Below are 19,039 nucleotides of genomic sequence, written 5' to 3' on the forward strand. Positions count from 1 at the left end.
AAACATTAAATGTTGGACAGTCTCCGAACAATCACATTTACACATCGGAGAGGCAGCCAAACCCAGAGTATGCAACTTTGAATTTAGACTGCCGTATCCAGAAAGCAAAAAGGTTAAATTAAGCCCTGGATTAAACCAAAGGGAATGCTTATCAAATTCAGCTACCACAGGCATGCCAGACAGATCAGGAAATTTCAATGTGCAAGAACAAAAGGAACTATAAGTACTAAACCAGCAATACAATCTGCCAGCTTACAGCAGTATGAAAGTGTAATTGACATTACTATGGCAAAACAAGCCATAGCACAAAAATTCAAAAGCAGGAGGCCTGGACTGTGTCTGACCACTATGCTATCACCTTCCAGCTTGCGTACCAACTGGATTAGACTCCACCCCAACATATGATATAACCAGGTACAACATTAAAAAAGCTAACTGGCAGAGATAAAGAAACCCTTGGATCCCTCCTTTCAGATTATATAGGGATATCATTGAATGAGCAGTAATTGAAAAGGTGGATTCATATACTTATCTGGGACGTCATTTGCTGTAATAATGATAAATGGCCAGAAGTCAAGAGAAGAATAAATTTTGGATGGATAGCATTCAGAAAATATAATCACATACTGAGGAACAATATCCCAATTTGTCCGAAACGTAAAATAATGAACCAATGTATACTCCCCACTATGACTTATGGAAGTGAAACTTGGGCACTCACCAAAAGTATGGAAGAGAAGCTGAGAAATACACAGCAAAGAATGGAACGAATTATACTAGGAAGACTGTTAGACAAGAAAAGAAACACATAGATTAGGCAGCAAACACATAGATTAGGCAGCAAAAAGTAAAGGACATTCTTATCAAAACTAAAGAACTAAAATGGACTTGGGCAGGACACATAGCTTGATGACATGATGACAGATGGACTAAGAAAATAACAGAATGGTACCCAAGGGGAGCTAGAAAGAAACCTGGAAGACAACAACAGAGATGGGCAGATGAAATTTACAAGTTCATGTGTAGTAAATGGATGGCCATTGCACAAAACAGAAGGAACTGGAAAGTTGTAGTTATTTGGTTTTTAGGAACATTAGCAACTAAGGCCATATTGCTCTGGGAATATGCGGTGGTCATTCCCTGACCTTTCCGCATCCTTCGTATTTGGTGGTGACGGGCTCGAACCCCGGTCTAATCAAGAAGCGTGTGCTACGCACTGCTGCTGCTCCAACTGGAAAGTTGCTGCAGAGGCCTTCATCCTGCAGTGGATTGAAAATGGCTGATAATGATGATGTCAATCAATAACAAAGAACCCGGCAAGCAGAAATTGCAACTAACACAATATGTGCAAGTGAGATTCAGAGTAAAAGTTTATGAAGTTCAGATATAGGAATGAAGAGAAGATCTGAACATTTATTTACAGAGTTTTATTTTACTGTACTGTAGTTATGACATCTTCATCTTTTAAAACAAAGGAGAAATTTTTAAAAATTGAATCAAAGATTGAGATTTGAAAACAGACTTTCAAAGGAAGAAAGCCTTTGTTAGCATTAGCAAAACTTTAGAAGGTTGGAAAGTCAACCATAACAGACATTAAAAACAACAAGGGAAAAATTTTAAAGTTTGCATCTAAACTTGATTCAGATGATGGTGCAAAAAAGAGAAAAACTATGAGAACAGCTAATGACCCATCCTTCGAAGATGCCGTTTATTTGTGGTTCACACAGAGACGAAGTTTAGGAGAACCCATATCTGGACCTTTGTTGTGCAGAAGGTGCAGGATTTTAACAAAAAATTAGGCAGTCCAAAATTTTAAAGCCAGTACAGGCTGGCTAAAAAACTTTAAAAATCACAGCACAGCATTAGAGAACTTCACATTGAAGGGGAAATTTTATCTTGTGATTTTACTGCAGTGGAATCATTTAAAAAAAAAAGTTTATTGATCTTATGGAAAGTGAAAGATATTCCAAGGATGACACATACAACACTGACGGGACTGGAATAAACTGGAACTCATTGCCTCGAAAATTTCTTGCATCTCACCATGAAACAGCTGCTCCTAAGTTTAAAGCAAGTAACAAGCGAGCTATAGCCATGGTTTGCATTAATGCCAATGTGACTTATGCTTTGCCATTGAAATTGATAGGAAAATCAAATAAACTGCATTGTTTTAAAAATGCCTCCTGCCTCCCTGTGAGTTATAAAGTGCAAAAAAAAAAATGCATGGTGGTACTCAGAAGTGTTTATCAATTGGTTTATTAATGATTTTATTCTAAATGTCAAAAAGTATTGAGGAAAAATTGCTTATCTTAGGCAACACCCCATCACATCCTTCAGTGGAAACATTAAACAAAATAGACGATGGATTCGAGATCCTGTTTCTTCCACCAAATATTACCGAGCTCCTCCAACCAATGGAGTCATCGAAAAGTTGAAGAGAACCTAAAAAAAACAAGTCTTGTCTCATTTGCTTTTAGCAGAAAGCAACAACGAAAGCATCGTAGCTTTTTCAAAAAAGCTCAGTCTCAAGGACAGCTGACACATGGGAATCACTCACTGCACAGAATTTTAAAAATTCTTGGAAAAAACTGTCGCCTATTGCAGAAGAAACCATAGGAGATGAGAGGCAAATACTAAATAAGATGATCAACTTGTTTCAGTCAATCCCTGGATTTGAAGATTGCAATGAAGATGGTGTAAGGGTGTGACTATAAAATGATATTGATGCTACAGGGTTTCCTGTTTTAAATGAAAATGAAATTGTGAATGTAAAAGAAACTGGAGCTCATGAAAATGATATGGATGAAGACAAAGATGAAAAAAATGACATCAACACTGGGCCTATGTATGCTGAGGCACTTGCCACACTAGAGACTGTGATGGCTTGGTAAGAGAAACAAACTGAATGCTGTCCAACTCAGCTACCCTTGCTGAAACGGATGAGAGATCTGGCAGCAAAGAAATGAAGTTCAAAATTGATGCAGCAAAAAATAATTATTTTCATTAAAGACCTATAGATGTGTTATTGTGGCTCTAGGTTCCAGTTGTTTTGTTACCTATGAATAAAAAATAAGTAAGTATAACATAGTGTTTTTATTTCTAAACTTACTAAACCTTTTTTTTAGTCTCCAGACCAGCATTTTTGATAAATTCGAAAATCCAAACAAATCGGAAGTCTGAACTACCGATCTAAACTACCCAGTCCCAATTAATTCAGATTATCGACACTACTGAATTAGCCATTTTTGCAGGTTAAGATGAATAAATGTGTGTGAATGCTGCATCACCCGTGTAAACTATGCAGTGACTGAGTAATGTGATTAGTATAAAAAAAGTGACTGTCTTGATAGTTGTGTTATTTAAGTGGCACCTGCACCTTGTCCCTGCATGATGATGAATGTAAGAAGCCAAATGCATGAGTGAGAGTTGTGCTATCTCCAGATGCCACTAAACACACACACACACACACACACACACACACACACACACACACACACACACACACACACACACACACACACACACACACACAGTGTACTTGTGCATATGTAAGAATAACAGGTGTACAGATGAGATGAGCAAATGTAGAGTGTGTGTGATGTTTTTGCTGGCCCTCCATTGCTGATGCCATGCATCTTCCCTCCTTTGAGGCATGGAATGGGAACTGCTGACACTAACTTCAGTTGGTCAGGGCAATGTGGGATTTCATACAGAGAAGTGCTGTGCATCCATAGTGTTCTCCTCCACACATAGGGTCCCCTGAGCCCTATGACTTTACTCCCTAACAATCCCATTTTCTCTCTCTCTGGCCTCCCTTCCCAAACCTTTTGCCTACTGGACCACCACCACAAACCTTTTTCTGTTCCTGACAGCCCCCTATCCTTTTAACTTCCCATTTCCAGGTTGAAAGTCTTCCTATCATTCACCTTCCTTTATCTTCAAGCCCCTTTTCTCCAACACTTGAACTATCACCCCATGCACTCCCTTTCCAATAAAAATCTCCCATTTCAACCTATGGGGTCAACCCTGTAAAGCTCAGGTGCAGTCCAGGTTTCATCCCCACCAGAGACTTTATATACTCCCCACTACACCCAGTCTACCTCCATAGGTGATAGATGGGCAATATTAACCCTACTGGGGGAGGGGGAGCACCGCAGCTAAATGGTCGGACAAACAACTGCTAATACTAAAACTATCTCCGGCCTTTACATTTACAAAGTTTGTACTGTGACACAGAGTATACAAATAGAGTTGGGGATGGGGGGGGGAAGTCCAGTGGTGCTTGACAAGCAACGCTATATCCATTAACCAATGGCAACAGGAAATCATATCACACCAACTAGATCTCATTTATATTTTATTAGATTAACAAAGGCAAACTTCCACATATCTATTCTACAACCATCTTTCATCAATTTGAAACTGTGCCCCCTCAGGTTCTTAGTCTGAGCAAGAGGAAGAATCCCATCAGCATTCAGCTTGCTCAACCCATTCAAGGCCTTATACACCTCAATCAGATCACCTCGCAGGTGCCTACTCTCCAGGCACTGCAATTTGCGGAACTTATGCCTTTCTTGGAAAGAGCACCCCTTTGTTCTCCTCACCAATCTTGTTGCCCTTCGTTGTACTCGTTCTTGCAACACTACATCCTTCCTAAAATTAGGCCTCCAGACCTGTAAACAGTACTCTAGGTGTGGCCTGACCATTGCTTTGTATAAAGGAATAATCACCTCCCTTAATTGTAAATATATACATATTTACAATTATCCCCCCTTCCTTCTCAAGCGAATGGCACTTGCGAAGCCCAGGAAGGGAATATATTTCTCTTTACTTTGAACAAGCTCAAGGCAGCTTTTCTGTGTCAAGCCTTCCTACAAATTCTCTTCTGATATTATTGTACCTTGGGCAATATTTCATAATGTTCTCCATATCCTCAGTGCACCCACATCTACATAATTCAGTAGACTCTACTCCAAGTTCTACCAATCTTTTTTGATCAGAAAGACATCAGGAAGGAATTTGGATTAGACAAATACAAGACAGGTGTATCCATTAGCATTAGTAGAGGCATATGATGCAAGAAAGCAAGCTTATGCAGCATTAGCCAAACCCCCCCACCCCCCAATTCACCCCTCCATTCGTTCGAACTACCTGTCCAGCTGAGCCTTAAATTTATTTAGGCTATCAACTTCCACAACAATGGATGAAAGTCTGTTCCACCAACCAACTACCTGCTGGCTGAAGGCAAATTTCTGCACATCTATACTACATCTGTCTTTCCTCAATTTGAATTTATGCCCTCTCAGGTGATTATTCTGAGCAAGAGGAAGAATCCCATTGGCATTGAGTATGCTCAAACTATTCAACGCTTTATACACCTCTATCAGATCACCTCGCCAGTGCCTAGTCTCCAGACACTGTAATTTGCAAAATTTAAGACTTTCTTCGTGAAAGCAACCCTTTGTTCCATTCACTAATCTTGTTGCCCTTCTCTGTACTCGTTCCAGCAGCTCTACATCCTTCTTGAAATGAGGCCTCCAGACCTGTATACAGTACTCAAGGTGCGGCCTGACCATTGCCTTATACAAGGGAATAATCACCTCCTTATCCCTGCTAGAAAAATTCCTGTATATCATTGACAAGACACTACTGAGCTACTCTTGCAGCCCGTCTGCACTGCTCAGAGAATGTCATATCTGCCTGCACAATTACCCCCAAGTCCTTTTCATTCTCTACCACTGTCAGTGTAGTACCACAGAGTTGATACGTTGCTCTGCGGTTACTGTTTCCAATATGTAGTACTTTACATTTCTCAATGTTAAACTTCATTTGCTACCTCTCAGCACATCTGCTCAACCTTTCCAGATCCTGTTGAAGCAGCATAGCGTCAGTAGTGTAATTAACAACCCTGCCAACCTGTGTATCATCTGCAAACTTGGACATTAAGCTTGATATACCATCATCAATATCATTTATAAATACAGAAAACAATAATGGACCCAACACTGAACCCTGAGAGCCTCCACTAATAACATTAGTCCACGATGAGCAGTGTCCATTGATTACCACTCTCTGTCTTCTCCCCCTCAACCATCCCTTTATCCACAGCAGCAATTTGAATCAAATGCCACACTGCTCCAATTTGTGCAGCAGTTTTCCATGTGCAACAGTATCAAAAGCCTTTCTAAGATCCAAATATATAACATCAAAGTTATTCCCTGCATCCAGTTCTTTTGTGACTGCATCATAGTATCCAATCAAATTGGTCAGGCAAGACTTTCCCTTAACAAAAACATGCTGTGTCCAAGCTATAACTGGAGTCTTGTCTAGATGATCCTGCAGTGCTTCTTCAACCAGTGACTCCATTAATTTTCCAGGAACAGAAGTTGAACTCAGGTCTATAATTACTTGTGTCAGCCTTTGATCCCCCTTTGTGAATTGGGGTCACATTTGCACATCTCCAGTCTATGGGTACCTCCCCTGAGTCCAAAGAAGCTCTCATAATTATCGCTAAAGGTTTGCTTACTTCCTTTGCTGCCTCCTTTAATATAACTGGATAGATCCCATCCCCCCCGGGTGCATTTTTTATGTTTATCTTCAACAATTTCTCCTCCACTTTCCTCTCTGTTATTACAAGATCATCTAGCTCACTGCTAGAGTTTACTTCACCCCCGGCATTCCCCATCCTGAATAACTCCTCATGTGTGAATGTAGATGCAAAATACTCGTTTAGTTTGTTAGCCACCTGAGCAGGATCCTCAACTGTTGAACCATCAATATCCAATGGACCGACGTCATTCATCCCTTTCCTTCTAGAGTTTACATAAGTAAAGAACTCTTTTTTTTTTGTTGTTTTTCTTTGCATCCTTTGGCAAGGATTTCTCATAATCTACCTTTGCCTGCCTAATCTCCTTTGTGACTAGGTTACAGACCAGCTCATACCTATCAGAGGCTTCCATGCAACCCATTAATTTATATGTATCCCATGCATTTTTCTTCTCTGCCATATGTCTTATTAGTTCATCTGACATCCATTTAGGCCTAAACCATGAACAATATTTCTTAGTTGGTATGTAAAGACTAGTAGCTTCCAAGATAAGTTCTTTGAATGCCTCCCATTTTGAATTTGCTGTTGGTACCATCATCAGTTGGTCTCCCTGTATAGAATTTAAATACCGTCTCAGAGCACCGTAGTCGCATTTACGAATGCAAAAACATTTCTCTTTACCTCTGATGGTAGTTACCTCTTTGAGTAAATCCACTTCAGCACACTGTGATCACTGCCACCTAGTGGTTCCTTTATCTGCAAATTCTTAATGCATGAAGAATCACTACTGATAATCAGATCAAGAGTATTACTCCTCTAGTTGCCTCCCAAACATGCTGATGTAGAAAACAATCATCCAATAAATCCACAAAAGCCTTGCTAGTGTGTGAGTGACCAACCCACATATTCCAATCAATATCTGGGAAATTAAAATCCCCCATTATAAGACACTCTGATTTACTGGCCCACTCTTATTTTCCTGTACAGTTTCTTATTATACTCATCAGAGTCATTAGGCCTATAGCACACGCCTACTCTCAATTTTGATCTCCCAATGCTTATGTCACACCAAACACTCGACACTGCACTCTCCAGCGATGTCAACTGGCTTCACTTCCTTGGATTTTGTGTGTTTCTTAACTAATAGCATAACCCCGCCTCCCTTCCTGTCCTGTCTATCCTTGTTTGTTTGTTTGTTATTTGGTTTTTAGGAGCATTAGCAACTAAGGCCATATTGCTCTGGGAAGATGCAGTGATCATTCCCTGACCTTTCCGCATCTTCCGTATTTGGTGGGTACGGGCTCGAACCCTAGTCTAATCAAGAAGCATGTGCTACGCACTGATGCTTCTGCCCACCTGGCTACGGAGGCACCCCTGTCTATTCTTCCTGTACATATTGTACTCTCCAAATTACAGTTCTGCATTCCTTATATCTGTGTGACACCACATCTCTGATATCCCAACAATATCTGCCTCTGATGTTTTGAGCAATACCTCAAATTCATCAAATATATTTACCAAACTCCTAGCATTGGTGCACACGCAAGTATACATGCACCTGTTCCTATTCTTAGCTACCCTAACACAACCCATGTGTTTACTTGTACCGCAATGACTCCCAGCAGTCTCTGAAATATCCTGCATCTTGTTTTCCAGGCTACTGCTCATTCCAATAGAAGCAGTGCAAGAATCACTTTCATCTCTGCCAGTGGCTACTGTTAATCCATTAGTCCTTGTATCCCCCCCAAGCTAGCAGGTTTCCGATCCACCTAACACTGCCTCGATAGCATCAGCAAATATTCTTGCACCCTTTCTATTTAAGTGTATCCCATCCCTGTAGAAGCAATCTCTCCTGTTAACAAGTACAGACCAGGCTGAAAAATATTCTACCTCTTGAGCCTTGCACAATCTTTCCAGGGCCGAATTGATCAACAAGGCTCTCATCATATACTTCCTCCTATCGTGTCTAGGCAGAATTGCAGACATTTTCAAATTCAACCCTAATTCACAGCTTTTTTTCAACAGTGACCTGCACTTGTTAAGTAATTCTGCTGGTCTTCTACTCTTAATATCATTAGTGCCAACGTGTACAACTATATCACCTTTTGTGCCCTTAAAAGATGATATCCACTCTACAATGTCATCAACCTTTGCCCCTGGCAGACATACCCTGGTCCTGCTCCACCTATCCTTTTTACAAAGAATGTTCTCCGTTTCCCTGACAATAGAGTCACCAACAACTACTAGTTCCTGTGGGACCAGCGCATTCTGCCTTGCCGCTGTGTTGCGTGATGACCAAGTGCAAGCTGTGGCTTTGATGTGGGCAGTTGAGAGCTTGATGGGCCCCTCAATTTAGATCCTTCGAGGGCATCCACCCTGTACTTCAAGCTCTCATATAGGCCCATAACAACGCTGAGTTGTCGCCCGATTTCCTTACATCAAGCACACACAAAGACATCCTCCATGGCAATATCATGTCCCGTACTCGATTGCACCACAAACATCAAGCAAGCAGTGCATTTTAAAAGGGGCGCCTCCGTAGCCAGGTGGGAAGGAGCAGCAGTGAGTAGCACACGCTTCTTGATTAGACCAGGGTTCGAGCCCGTCACCACCAAATACGGAGGATGCGGAAAGGTCAGGGAATGACCACCGCATATTCCCAGAGCAATATGGACTTAATTGCTAATGCTCCTAAAAACCAAATAACAATAACAACAATTTTAAAAGGCTGTGATTCAGAGGGCAACTGCCCCCCTCAATTCTCCTCTGAGCCACAGCAGTCCCATTAGCTTGAGCCTTTTGCTTTGCTGCTCATGATTCATGATTGAATCATGAGCAGCAAAGTCATGATTTCGATTTAATTTCAATTTCAGTACAAAATTATAACCCTACACTTGTATTCCAACATAGTTATAACGCTATATATATTTTTCAGTATCATCTACGCGTTCCATTTATATAACTTCCGTATCAAGTGATGTATTAATTAATTATGTTACGTTTGCAATCTAAGTCGTTATATATATTTAGTTAAAAAGTACATATTTAATTGTCAATGAAGTTTAACAAGATTAATAGACTTTACTGATTAATTGACAATATTATATTATATACTATACTATACTATACTAAGCTTACGCTATCTAGTTCGGGATATAACGTATCGTATAACAATGACGGCAAGTTACGAACGGTAAATCTACGGACACTTAAGTATTAATTATTTATTCTGTGGACCTTTCATTTGTTTTTAGTTGGCTGAAACTGTCAGCTGCAGACTGGTATAAAGTGATTGAAGTCACAATGGGGACGAGATCTACATATACCTGCAGATGATGCAGGCTCGGCAGTTAGAGCAGGAGATCAGGGCCTGCCTGAACAAAATATATCATCACAGACTCAGAAGCCTGCTCAAAGGAAAGCTGAACAGTAGGAACAAATACAGTTAAAGCCTATGCAGTCCCAGTGCCAATATACCCCTTTGAGATTATAGAATAGTCACTGAGCTGGAGAAGATCATTAGAATGACAATTGATGACCAAGAGCCACCAACATCACCCAAAAGTCAAAAGAGTGACTGTTCATAGCTCGGAGAGGAGGAAGAAGAGGCTTGACAGACTTCATCAAGCAAAATAAGAAAGTGGTTGAGAACCTGAAGGATTACTTCCAGAAAAACACAGTGCCACCTAGCAGGCCATAAGGAAAACAGACAAGTGGTATACTCCACTCAATCTTAGCAAGAAAAACCCTTCTGCCCCAACAGGTGAAACAAAGACAGAAAGATGGGCAAAGATACTTTATGGCAGACACTACAATGACCTCCATCAAGACAACATAGATAAAATGGCTTCCAATGCATGGCTCACGAGTGGGACATTTCCCCCGAGACTGAAGGATTCATACTTGCCATCCAAGACTAGGTAATCAACACAAGGAACTACAGAAAATACATCACAAAGGAAGCAACAGTGATAGATGACATATGTCAATGATGTCACCTAGTCCCAGAAACAATACAACTTATCACCGCAGGATGTAAGGTGACTGCCATGATTATCTAGATGGAGTACACTCACAGACATGACCAGACTTCCAGGAAAATACATTAGAATCTAGCAAGAAAATACCAGTTGATCTAAGAAAGTTTACTGTATTACAAATACAAACACAAGGTTGTATTAAAAACCCCAATTAAGCTGTATTGGGACCGAGCCATAATAACGGACAAGGAGATCCCCCCCCCCACACACAGGGAAATATATCACCAAAGACCACACAGCAACAGATAGCACATGTTGATGATACCTTGCCCCAGAAACAATCCAGCACAACACTGTGGGACACAGGATGATCACCCAGACAGAATACACACACAGGCATGATCGGATCACCAGGATCATGCATCAGAAGTTAGCGCAAAAAACTTAACAAGTACAGGTCACTGTGGAAAAAAGAGCCATGAATTAGGGTTGAATTTGAAAGTGTCTGCAATTCTGCCCAGACACAATTGGAGGGAGTATATGATGAGAGCCTTGTTGACCAATTCGGCCCTGGAAAGACTGTGCAAGGCTCAAGGGATAGAATTTTTTTCAGCCTGGTCTGTACTCGTTAACAGGAGAGACAGAAAGGGTGCAAGAATATTTGCTGATGCTATCGAGGCAGTGTTAGGTGGGTCGGAAAATTGCTAACTTGGAGGAGGGGGGGATACAAGGACTAACAAATTAACAATAGCCACTGGCAGAGATGAAAGTTATTCTTGCACTGCTTCTATTGGAATGAGCAGCAGCCTGGAAAACAAGATGCAGGGTATTTCAGAGACTGCTGGGAATCATTGCAGTACAAGTAAACACATGGGTTGTGTTAGGGTAGCTAAGAATAGGAACAGGTGCATGTATACTTGCATGTACACCAATGCTAGGAGTTTGGTAAATAAATTTGATGAATTTGAGGTATTGCTCAAAATATCAAAGGCAGATATTGTTGGGATATCAGAGACGTGGTGTCACACAGATATAAGGAATGCAGAACTGGAATTTGGGGAGTACAATGTGTACAGGAAGGAGGGGTTATGCTATTAGTTAAGAAACACATAAAATCCAAGGAAGTGAAGCCAGTCAACATCGCTGGACACTGCAGTGTCCAGTCAGTTTGGTGTGACATAAGCATTTGGAGATCAAAATTGAGAGTAGGAGTGTTTATAGGCCTAATGATTCTGGTAAGTTTAATAAGAAACTGTACAGGGAAATAAGAGTGGGCCAGTAAATCAGAGAATCTTATAATGGGGGATTTTAATTTCTCAGATATTGACTGGAATTTGTGGGTTGGTCACTCACACACTAGCAAGGCTTTTGTGGATTTATTGGATGATTGTTTTCTACAGCAGCTTGTTTGTTTGTTATTTGGTTTTTAGGAGCATTAGCAACTAAGGCCATATTGCTCCAGGATATGAGGTGGTCATTCCCTGACCTTTCCGCATCCTCCGTATTTGGTGGTGACGGGCTCGAACCCCGGTCTAATCAAGAAGCGTGTGCTACGCACTGCTGCTGCTTCCCACCTGACTACGGAGGCGCCTTCTACAGCAGCATGTTCGGGAGGCAACCAGAGGGAGTAATACTCTTGATCTGCTTTTCAGTAGTGATTCTTCATGCATTAAGAATCTGCAGATAAAGGAACCACTAGGTGGCAGTGATCACAGTGTGCTGAAGTGGGATTTACTCAAAGAGGTATCTACCTTCAGGGGTAAAGGCGACTACAGTGGTCTGAGACAGTATTTAAATTCTATACGGTGGGACCAACTGATGACGTTACCAAAAGCAAATTCAAAATGGGAAGCATTCAAAGAATTTATCTTGGAAGTTACTAGGCTTTACATACCAACTAAGAAATATTGTTACAGATTTAGGCCTAAATGGATGTCAAATGAACTAAAGACATATGACAGAGAAGAAAAATGCATGGGATACATATAAATTTATGGGTGACATGGAAGCCTATGATAGATATAAGCTGATCTGTAACCAAGTCACAAAGGACATTAGGCAGGCAAAGGTAGATGAGAAATCTTTGGCAAAGGACGCAAAGAAAAACAGCAAAGAGTTCTTTACCTATGTAAACTCTAGAAGGAAAGGGATGAATCAGATTGGTCCACTGGACATTGATGTTTCAACTTTTGATGATCCTGCTCAGGTAGCTAACAAACTAAATGACTATTTTGCATCTACATTCACACATGAGGAGTTATTCAGGGAGGGGTATGCTAGAGGTGAATTAAACTCTGGCAGTGAATTATGTGATTTTGTAATAACTGAGAGGAGAGAGGAGAAATTGTTGAAGATAAACATAAAAAAGGCACCCGTGGTGGATGGGATCTATCCAGTTATATTAAAGGTGACAGCAAAGGAAGTAAGCAAACCCTGAGCTATAATTATGAGAGCTTCTTTGGATTCAGGGGAGGTACCCATGGACTGGAGATGTGCAAATGTGACCCCAATTCACAAAGGAGGATCAAAAGCTGACACAAGTAATTATAGACCTGTTAGTTTAACTTCTGTTCCAGGAAAATTAATGGAGGCACTGGTTAAAGAAGCACTGCAGGATCATCTAGACAAGACTTCAGTTATAGCTTGGACACAGCATGTTTTTGTTAAGGAAAAGTCTTGCCTGACCAATTTGATTGGATACTATGATGTGGTCACAAAGGAACTGGATGCAGGGAATAACTTTGATATCATATATTTGGATCTTAGAAGCTTTTAATACTGTAGCACATGGAAGATTGTTGAACAAATTGGAGAAGTGTGGCATTGGAGGCAAATTGCTGCTATGGATAAAGGATGGTTGAGTGGGAGAAGACAGAGTGGTAATCAATGGACACTGCTTATCGTGGACTAATGTTATTAGTGGAGTCCCTCAGGGTTCAGTGTTGGGACCATTGTTGTTTTCTCTATTTATAAATGATACTGATGATGGTATATCAAGCTTAATGTCCAAGATTGCAGATGATACGAAGGTTGGCAGGGTTGTTAAGGACACTAATGACAGTACACTGCTGCAACAGGATCTAGAAAAGTTGAGCAGATGGGCTGAGAGGTGGCAAATGAAGTTTAACATTGACAAATGTAAAGTACTACATATGGGAAGCAGTAACCCCAGAGTAACATATCAACTCTGTGGTACTATACTGACAGTGGTAGAGAATGAAAAGGACCTGGGGGTAATTGTGCAGGCAGGTATGAAGTTTTCTGAACAGTGCAGATGGGCTGCAAGAGTAGCTCATGGTGTCTTGTCAATGATATACACTCGAATTTTTCTAGAAGGGATAAGGAGGTGATTATCCCCTTGTATAAGGCAATGGTCAGGCCACACCTTGAGTACTGTATACAGGTCTGGAGGCCTCATTTTAAGAAGGATGTAGAGCTGTTGGAACGAGTACAGAGAAGGGCAACAAGATTAGTGAATGGAACAAAGCATTGCTCTTATGAAGAAAGGCTTAAGTTTTGCAAATTAGTGTCTGGAGACTAGGCACCTGCGAGATGATCTGATTGAGGTGTATAAAGCCTTGAATGATTCGAGCATGCTCAATTCTGATGGGATTCTTCCTCTTGCTCAGAATAATCACCTGAGAGGGCATAAATTCAAATTGAGGAAAGACAGATGTAGGATAGATGTGTGGAAGTTTGCCTTTATCCAGCAGGTAGTTGGTTGGGGGAACAGACTTCCATCCTTTGTTGTGGAAGTTGATAGCCTAAATAAATTTAAGGCTCAGCTGGACAGGTATTTGGAAAGAATGGAGGGGTGAAATGGGAGCTTTTTTTTTTTTTTTTTTGGCTGATGCTGCATAAGCTTGCTTTCTTGCATCATATGCCTCTACTAATGCTAATAAAATAGACCAGACATAATGCTCATTGACAAGAACGAAAAGGCTACCTATCTGATTGACATAACAGTGCCCAACACTGCAAATCGCTAGAAATCTATAAGGAAGTACACAGAACTAAGACAGGAGGTCAAAGAGATGTGGCATATAGAACAAGTAACACATTCCGATTACTGTCAACCACTAGAATAGTGCCAAATACCCTACACAAATGCCTACAGCAATAGGCATCCCAGAAAACATCTACAAGGAATTCTAGAAAGTTGTGATCCTGAACACTTGTATGATAGTCACAGAGTTACTCGACCAACAGTAATAGCCGGACATAACAACCACCTTGTACACTTGGTACCAGCACCCATCACACGGTGGAATCACCATCAGGGAGAAATAATTACACAAAAAAGGCCTGACATAGCCAAGTGGTCAGGAGCCCGAGTGCGGTAGCACATGCTCTTTGAGTGGACCGGGGTTCGAGCCCATAACTGCTAAATGCGATTAACAATTTGTATTGATTGATTTATTGTAAACTCTACTGACCTGGTGGTCGTGCTAAAGTATAACAAATAATAATAATACACGCATAAGATGGCTTCCAATGCTTGGCTCATGAATTGGAAGTTCTTCCCCGAGACTGAAGTTTCATGCTCACCATCCAAGACAAGGTATTCAACACCAGAACTACAGGAAATACATCACCAAAGACCACACAGCAACAGATAGCACATGTTGATGATACCACCTTGCCCCAGAAACAATCCAGCACATCACCATGGGATGGAGGATGATCACCAAGACAGAGTACACTCACAGGCATGACCGGATCACCAGGATCATACATCAGTTGATAAAAGAAAATGTACCGTATCACAAGTAATAACCCCAAGCCATACTAGAGACCCCTACTCAAACTATATTGGGATAGTGCCATAATAACAGATAAGACAATCCCACACAACAGACCAGACATAACACTCATTAACTAAACAGAACCCCCGGTACATTGATCAGGCTACCTACCTGATCGACAGAGTGGTACCCAACACTAGCAACCTCCAGGAAACCTACGAGGAAAAGATCAGGAAGTCAAAGAAACCCTGTCAACTACCAGCATGGTTCCAAAGAGCTTCCATAAGAACCTAGCAGCAATAGGCTCCCAGATAACACTCACATGGAACTCCAGAAAGCTGCAATCTCGAACACCTGCAGGATAGTAAGAGAGTTTCGTGACCAACAGTAATAATAATGATAATAACAGTAATCGGACACAACGAACAACCCCATACACTTGGTACCAGTACCTGTCATGATGCAGAAAAGATCCCAAAAAAGGAGAAAAGGTTTTTATAATAATAAATCAGTATAAACATAAAGATAAAAATATACTGACCTTATAACTGTACCTACTTTTTTCTTCCTAAAAGTCAAAGACACTATGACTATGATCACCATAAATGGCATGAGCTGATCCATAGATATTACTGCAAGAAATCGTGACTGATTTGCATTTCATCACATGCCTGATAAGGCTGGTTGTCCATAAGTGAAGACACCCTGTCATACTATGTAGAGTATGGAGGCTTATGTTACTTCATTACTATGTAACATGTTACCATAATTACCATTACAATTGCAGTTATGAAGCAGAAAGAGGATACAGAGAAACATCTGTATCAATTTTATTCAGTAGCATATTATTAACTTGCTATACAGTTTTTAACAAGTCTCAGAGAGCAAACTTAGGACATACTTTTCCATGTGTAGGAGCATCCTGATACTGCTTCATATCATATAGGGAGTGTTCAGTTTATTCTCAGTATATCAGAATAATTAGTATAAACACTGTATCAAAACCAAAAATATTCAACTGTCTATATTTTAATAACAATACACTGATATTTATAAGGGGTGGTCAGTAAGTGATCACATCACGTAGAAATATTTGAGTTAGGGATTTGATATTATATGCATGTGCTTGTGTATGTACAAGCTCAGTGATCACCTAATTTTGACCACCACATCAGTAATGGACCATGCCGCATAGCTTGCAGGCAAGTGGCATGGGTGCTTAATATGGGACATGTTCTGTTGGCGAGAACTAGGACCCCTAGTGTGTATGGACCAACTTCTCACTGGTGAGGTCTACCAACAGCTCTTAGGAGACCATGTCTATCTTGCCATGTTGCATTTTTTCCCAGACTGAAATGGGATCTTCCCAGACAATAATGCACCATGTCACTGGGCCCAGCATTGTGTACAAGTGGTTCAAGGAACACAGTGAAGATCTCACCCAACTTGACTGGCATCGAAATTTGCCTGACCTCAATCTAAGTTAGCATCTTTTGGATGTTTTGGAATGGAAAGTGAGGCATACAGACATACAACCATCACCTATTTCCAACACTGTAGAAAGTCTTGCAGGCAGCATGGCTACAAATCCCTACAGACGACTTCAGACATCTAGTGGAGTCAATGCCTAGGCGAATAGAGGCTGTTATTTGTGCAAACGGTGGCCCAACACCATATTAGGTAGGCATGCACACACACAAAGTCGCATAAATTAATGTACAGTTAGCCCTTGATTTACGTCAGGATTAGGTTCCTGGGGGGACAGGTGCAAATGGAACCCTTTATATAATGGAGTCAATCAGAAATCACAGGGTTAGGTTCAGGGCACCAAATATTTTACCTACCACTTTGCATCGATTGTTTTATTTTATTAGCATTCTTCATAGTTGTAGTAATAGTTGATGGAAGCATATTCATAGCCCTACACACATTAGAGAGGCTTTCATCAGATTCTATCCTCCGAATATTGCACTAGGATTCAATTAACTACTTTTACCAGGCATGGCGTGTCTTTATTCTATTCAATTAAAAACTTTATAACACAATTTATTAATAGGACAATTAATAAAAAAATGTTAGTGTAATAAATTTCCAACACGTGTAAATAGCGTAAACAACTAACTGAATGCTTCACCGTATGTACCTTTACTACCCGCATCCACGAGTGGTTACTTTGAAGGCGGGAATCTTTCTTGTCTCTGATACAAATGCGCTAATTGCCTCAGATTATTCTACATCACGTGAACAGTGCATGATACATAGCACAGTATGATGCCAATAAATTTTGTCTGACAATTTTAAACTTTCAATTTATAAAAAAATTGCAAAAATAAATAAATAAAAATGGCGTTGTGGTTAGTAATCGGCACAAATCAGACCGGCGCAAAACGAGGGTTACCTGTATATTTATTTGATTTTCTGGATCTATTGGGTACTGAACTAGAGTCATGAATACAGTATGCTGAAGACTGAGGTCCAATCTGTTATAAAATTTCTTCCCTTTATGGCAAAGAAGCAAAAAAATCCACGAGGAGAGGAAAACTGTATACGGGGAGGATTTCCCATCACGTCAGAAAAGAGTTCAGATGTGGGAAAAGCAGTGTTGCCAATAACCCAAGAGAAGGAAGATGACCAATCTCAACCACAGACCCTGCCATTGTGTGACTAAAGTGAAATAGCTAGTCCTTGAAGACAGACGTGTGACTAAATTTTATACCAAATGAAGTGAACATTAATCATAGGTCTGTTTGCACCATGATGAATGAGTTCTTGCACACATCTAAGCTGGTAGTCTGACGGGTTCCCAGATTGTTGACACCTCCTGAAAAGTTCCACGAAAAGAGTGTTCCACACAATTGTTGGATCTTTGTGGAGAGAATATTGATGATATTTCTGACTGAATTGTGATGATGGGTAATGATGGGTACATCATTATGACCCAGAAACAAAACAGATGAGCAGACAATGGAAACATTCATGTTCATCAACCTCCAAAAAAAAAGGCAAGGTTCAATTTGTCTATCACCACACCCTTTCAAATTATCTCAAAAGCAACAGCATCACTAGGAAGTACTCCAGAAAGCTGTGGGAAAGTAACAAGAAGCTACCAAGTTGAAAAGATGCAGGAAGCTATCCAAAGGCTGTTCTAACAGTGGACTTTGCAATTAGGTGTGTCTTTGAAATTTGAGACATCTGTATTATTTTCCTGATATCACATTCAGACTTCTTCCTCATTCCCTAAAATAAAAAAAAAAACAATTATGGAGACCACAGATTTCAGACCAATAAAGAGATAATTAATGAAGTGGAAACTTATTTTTCTGTACAAATCGAGAAGTTCTATTCAAGAGCCTGAAAGAGTTTATCCACAGAGAAGAAAAATGTGATCTACGAATCTAAAAGATAGCGATACAGAGAAGGATGAAATTGCCAGCCAAGTTTCAAATCCCTAGCTCAAACATTTCTAGGTGAGGGTAAATATTTATTGTGCACCCCTGGATTTAAAAATTTATCACAAAATATACAAAAGATTTAAACATGTATCATTCTTACCATATTCAGCTGATCTGTGTGTGTTATCATCTTTGGAAATGTAAACTAACTGTAATATTAGTGGTCGTCGTGTAACTATACCAGCTCCACGAGGCAAAAAATCTCTACCAACCAAACTTTCCAAGACAGAACTCTTTCCAGAACTCTAAAAACAACAGAAATCAACATATAGCTTATATTAAAATCTCTTATTAGTGATAGTTAATTTCACACTG

At 40.3% G+C, this 19,039-nt stretch overlaps 1 protein-coding gene across 1 annotated transcript in view; it reads right to left on the bottom strand.

Moving 5' to 3' along the window:
* Drp1 (dynamin related protein 1) overlaps nucleotides 1-19,039 on the bottom strand; it is a 217,632-nt gene that overhangs the window by 161,064 nt on the left and 37,529 nt on the right. Inside the window, exon 2 of the mRNA XM_090368989.1 lies at nucleotides 18,825-18,969. Within this exon, the coding sequence (XP_090225115.1) occupies nucleotides 18,825-18,969 (145 nt within the window). The remainder of the gene's footprint in view (nucleotides 1-18,824; nucleotides 18,970-19,039) is intronic.

Source organism: Mastigoproctus giganteus, chromosome 2, assembly GCF_048544385.1.
Source record: "Mastigoproctus giganteus isolate SK-2022 chromosome 2, ASM4854438v1, whole genome shotgun sequence".
NCBI lineage: Eukaryota > Metazoa > Arthropoda > Arachnida > Uropygi > Thelyphonidae > Mastigoproctus > Mastigoproctus giganteus.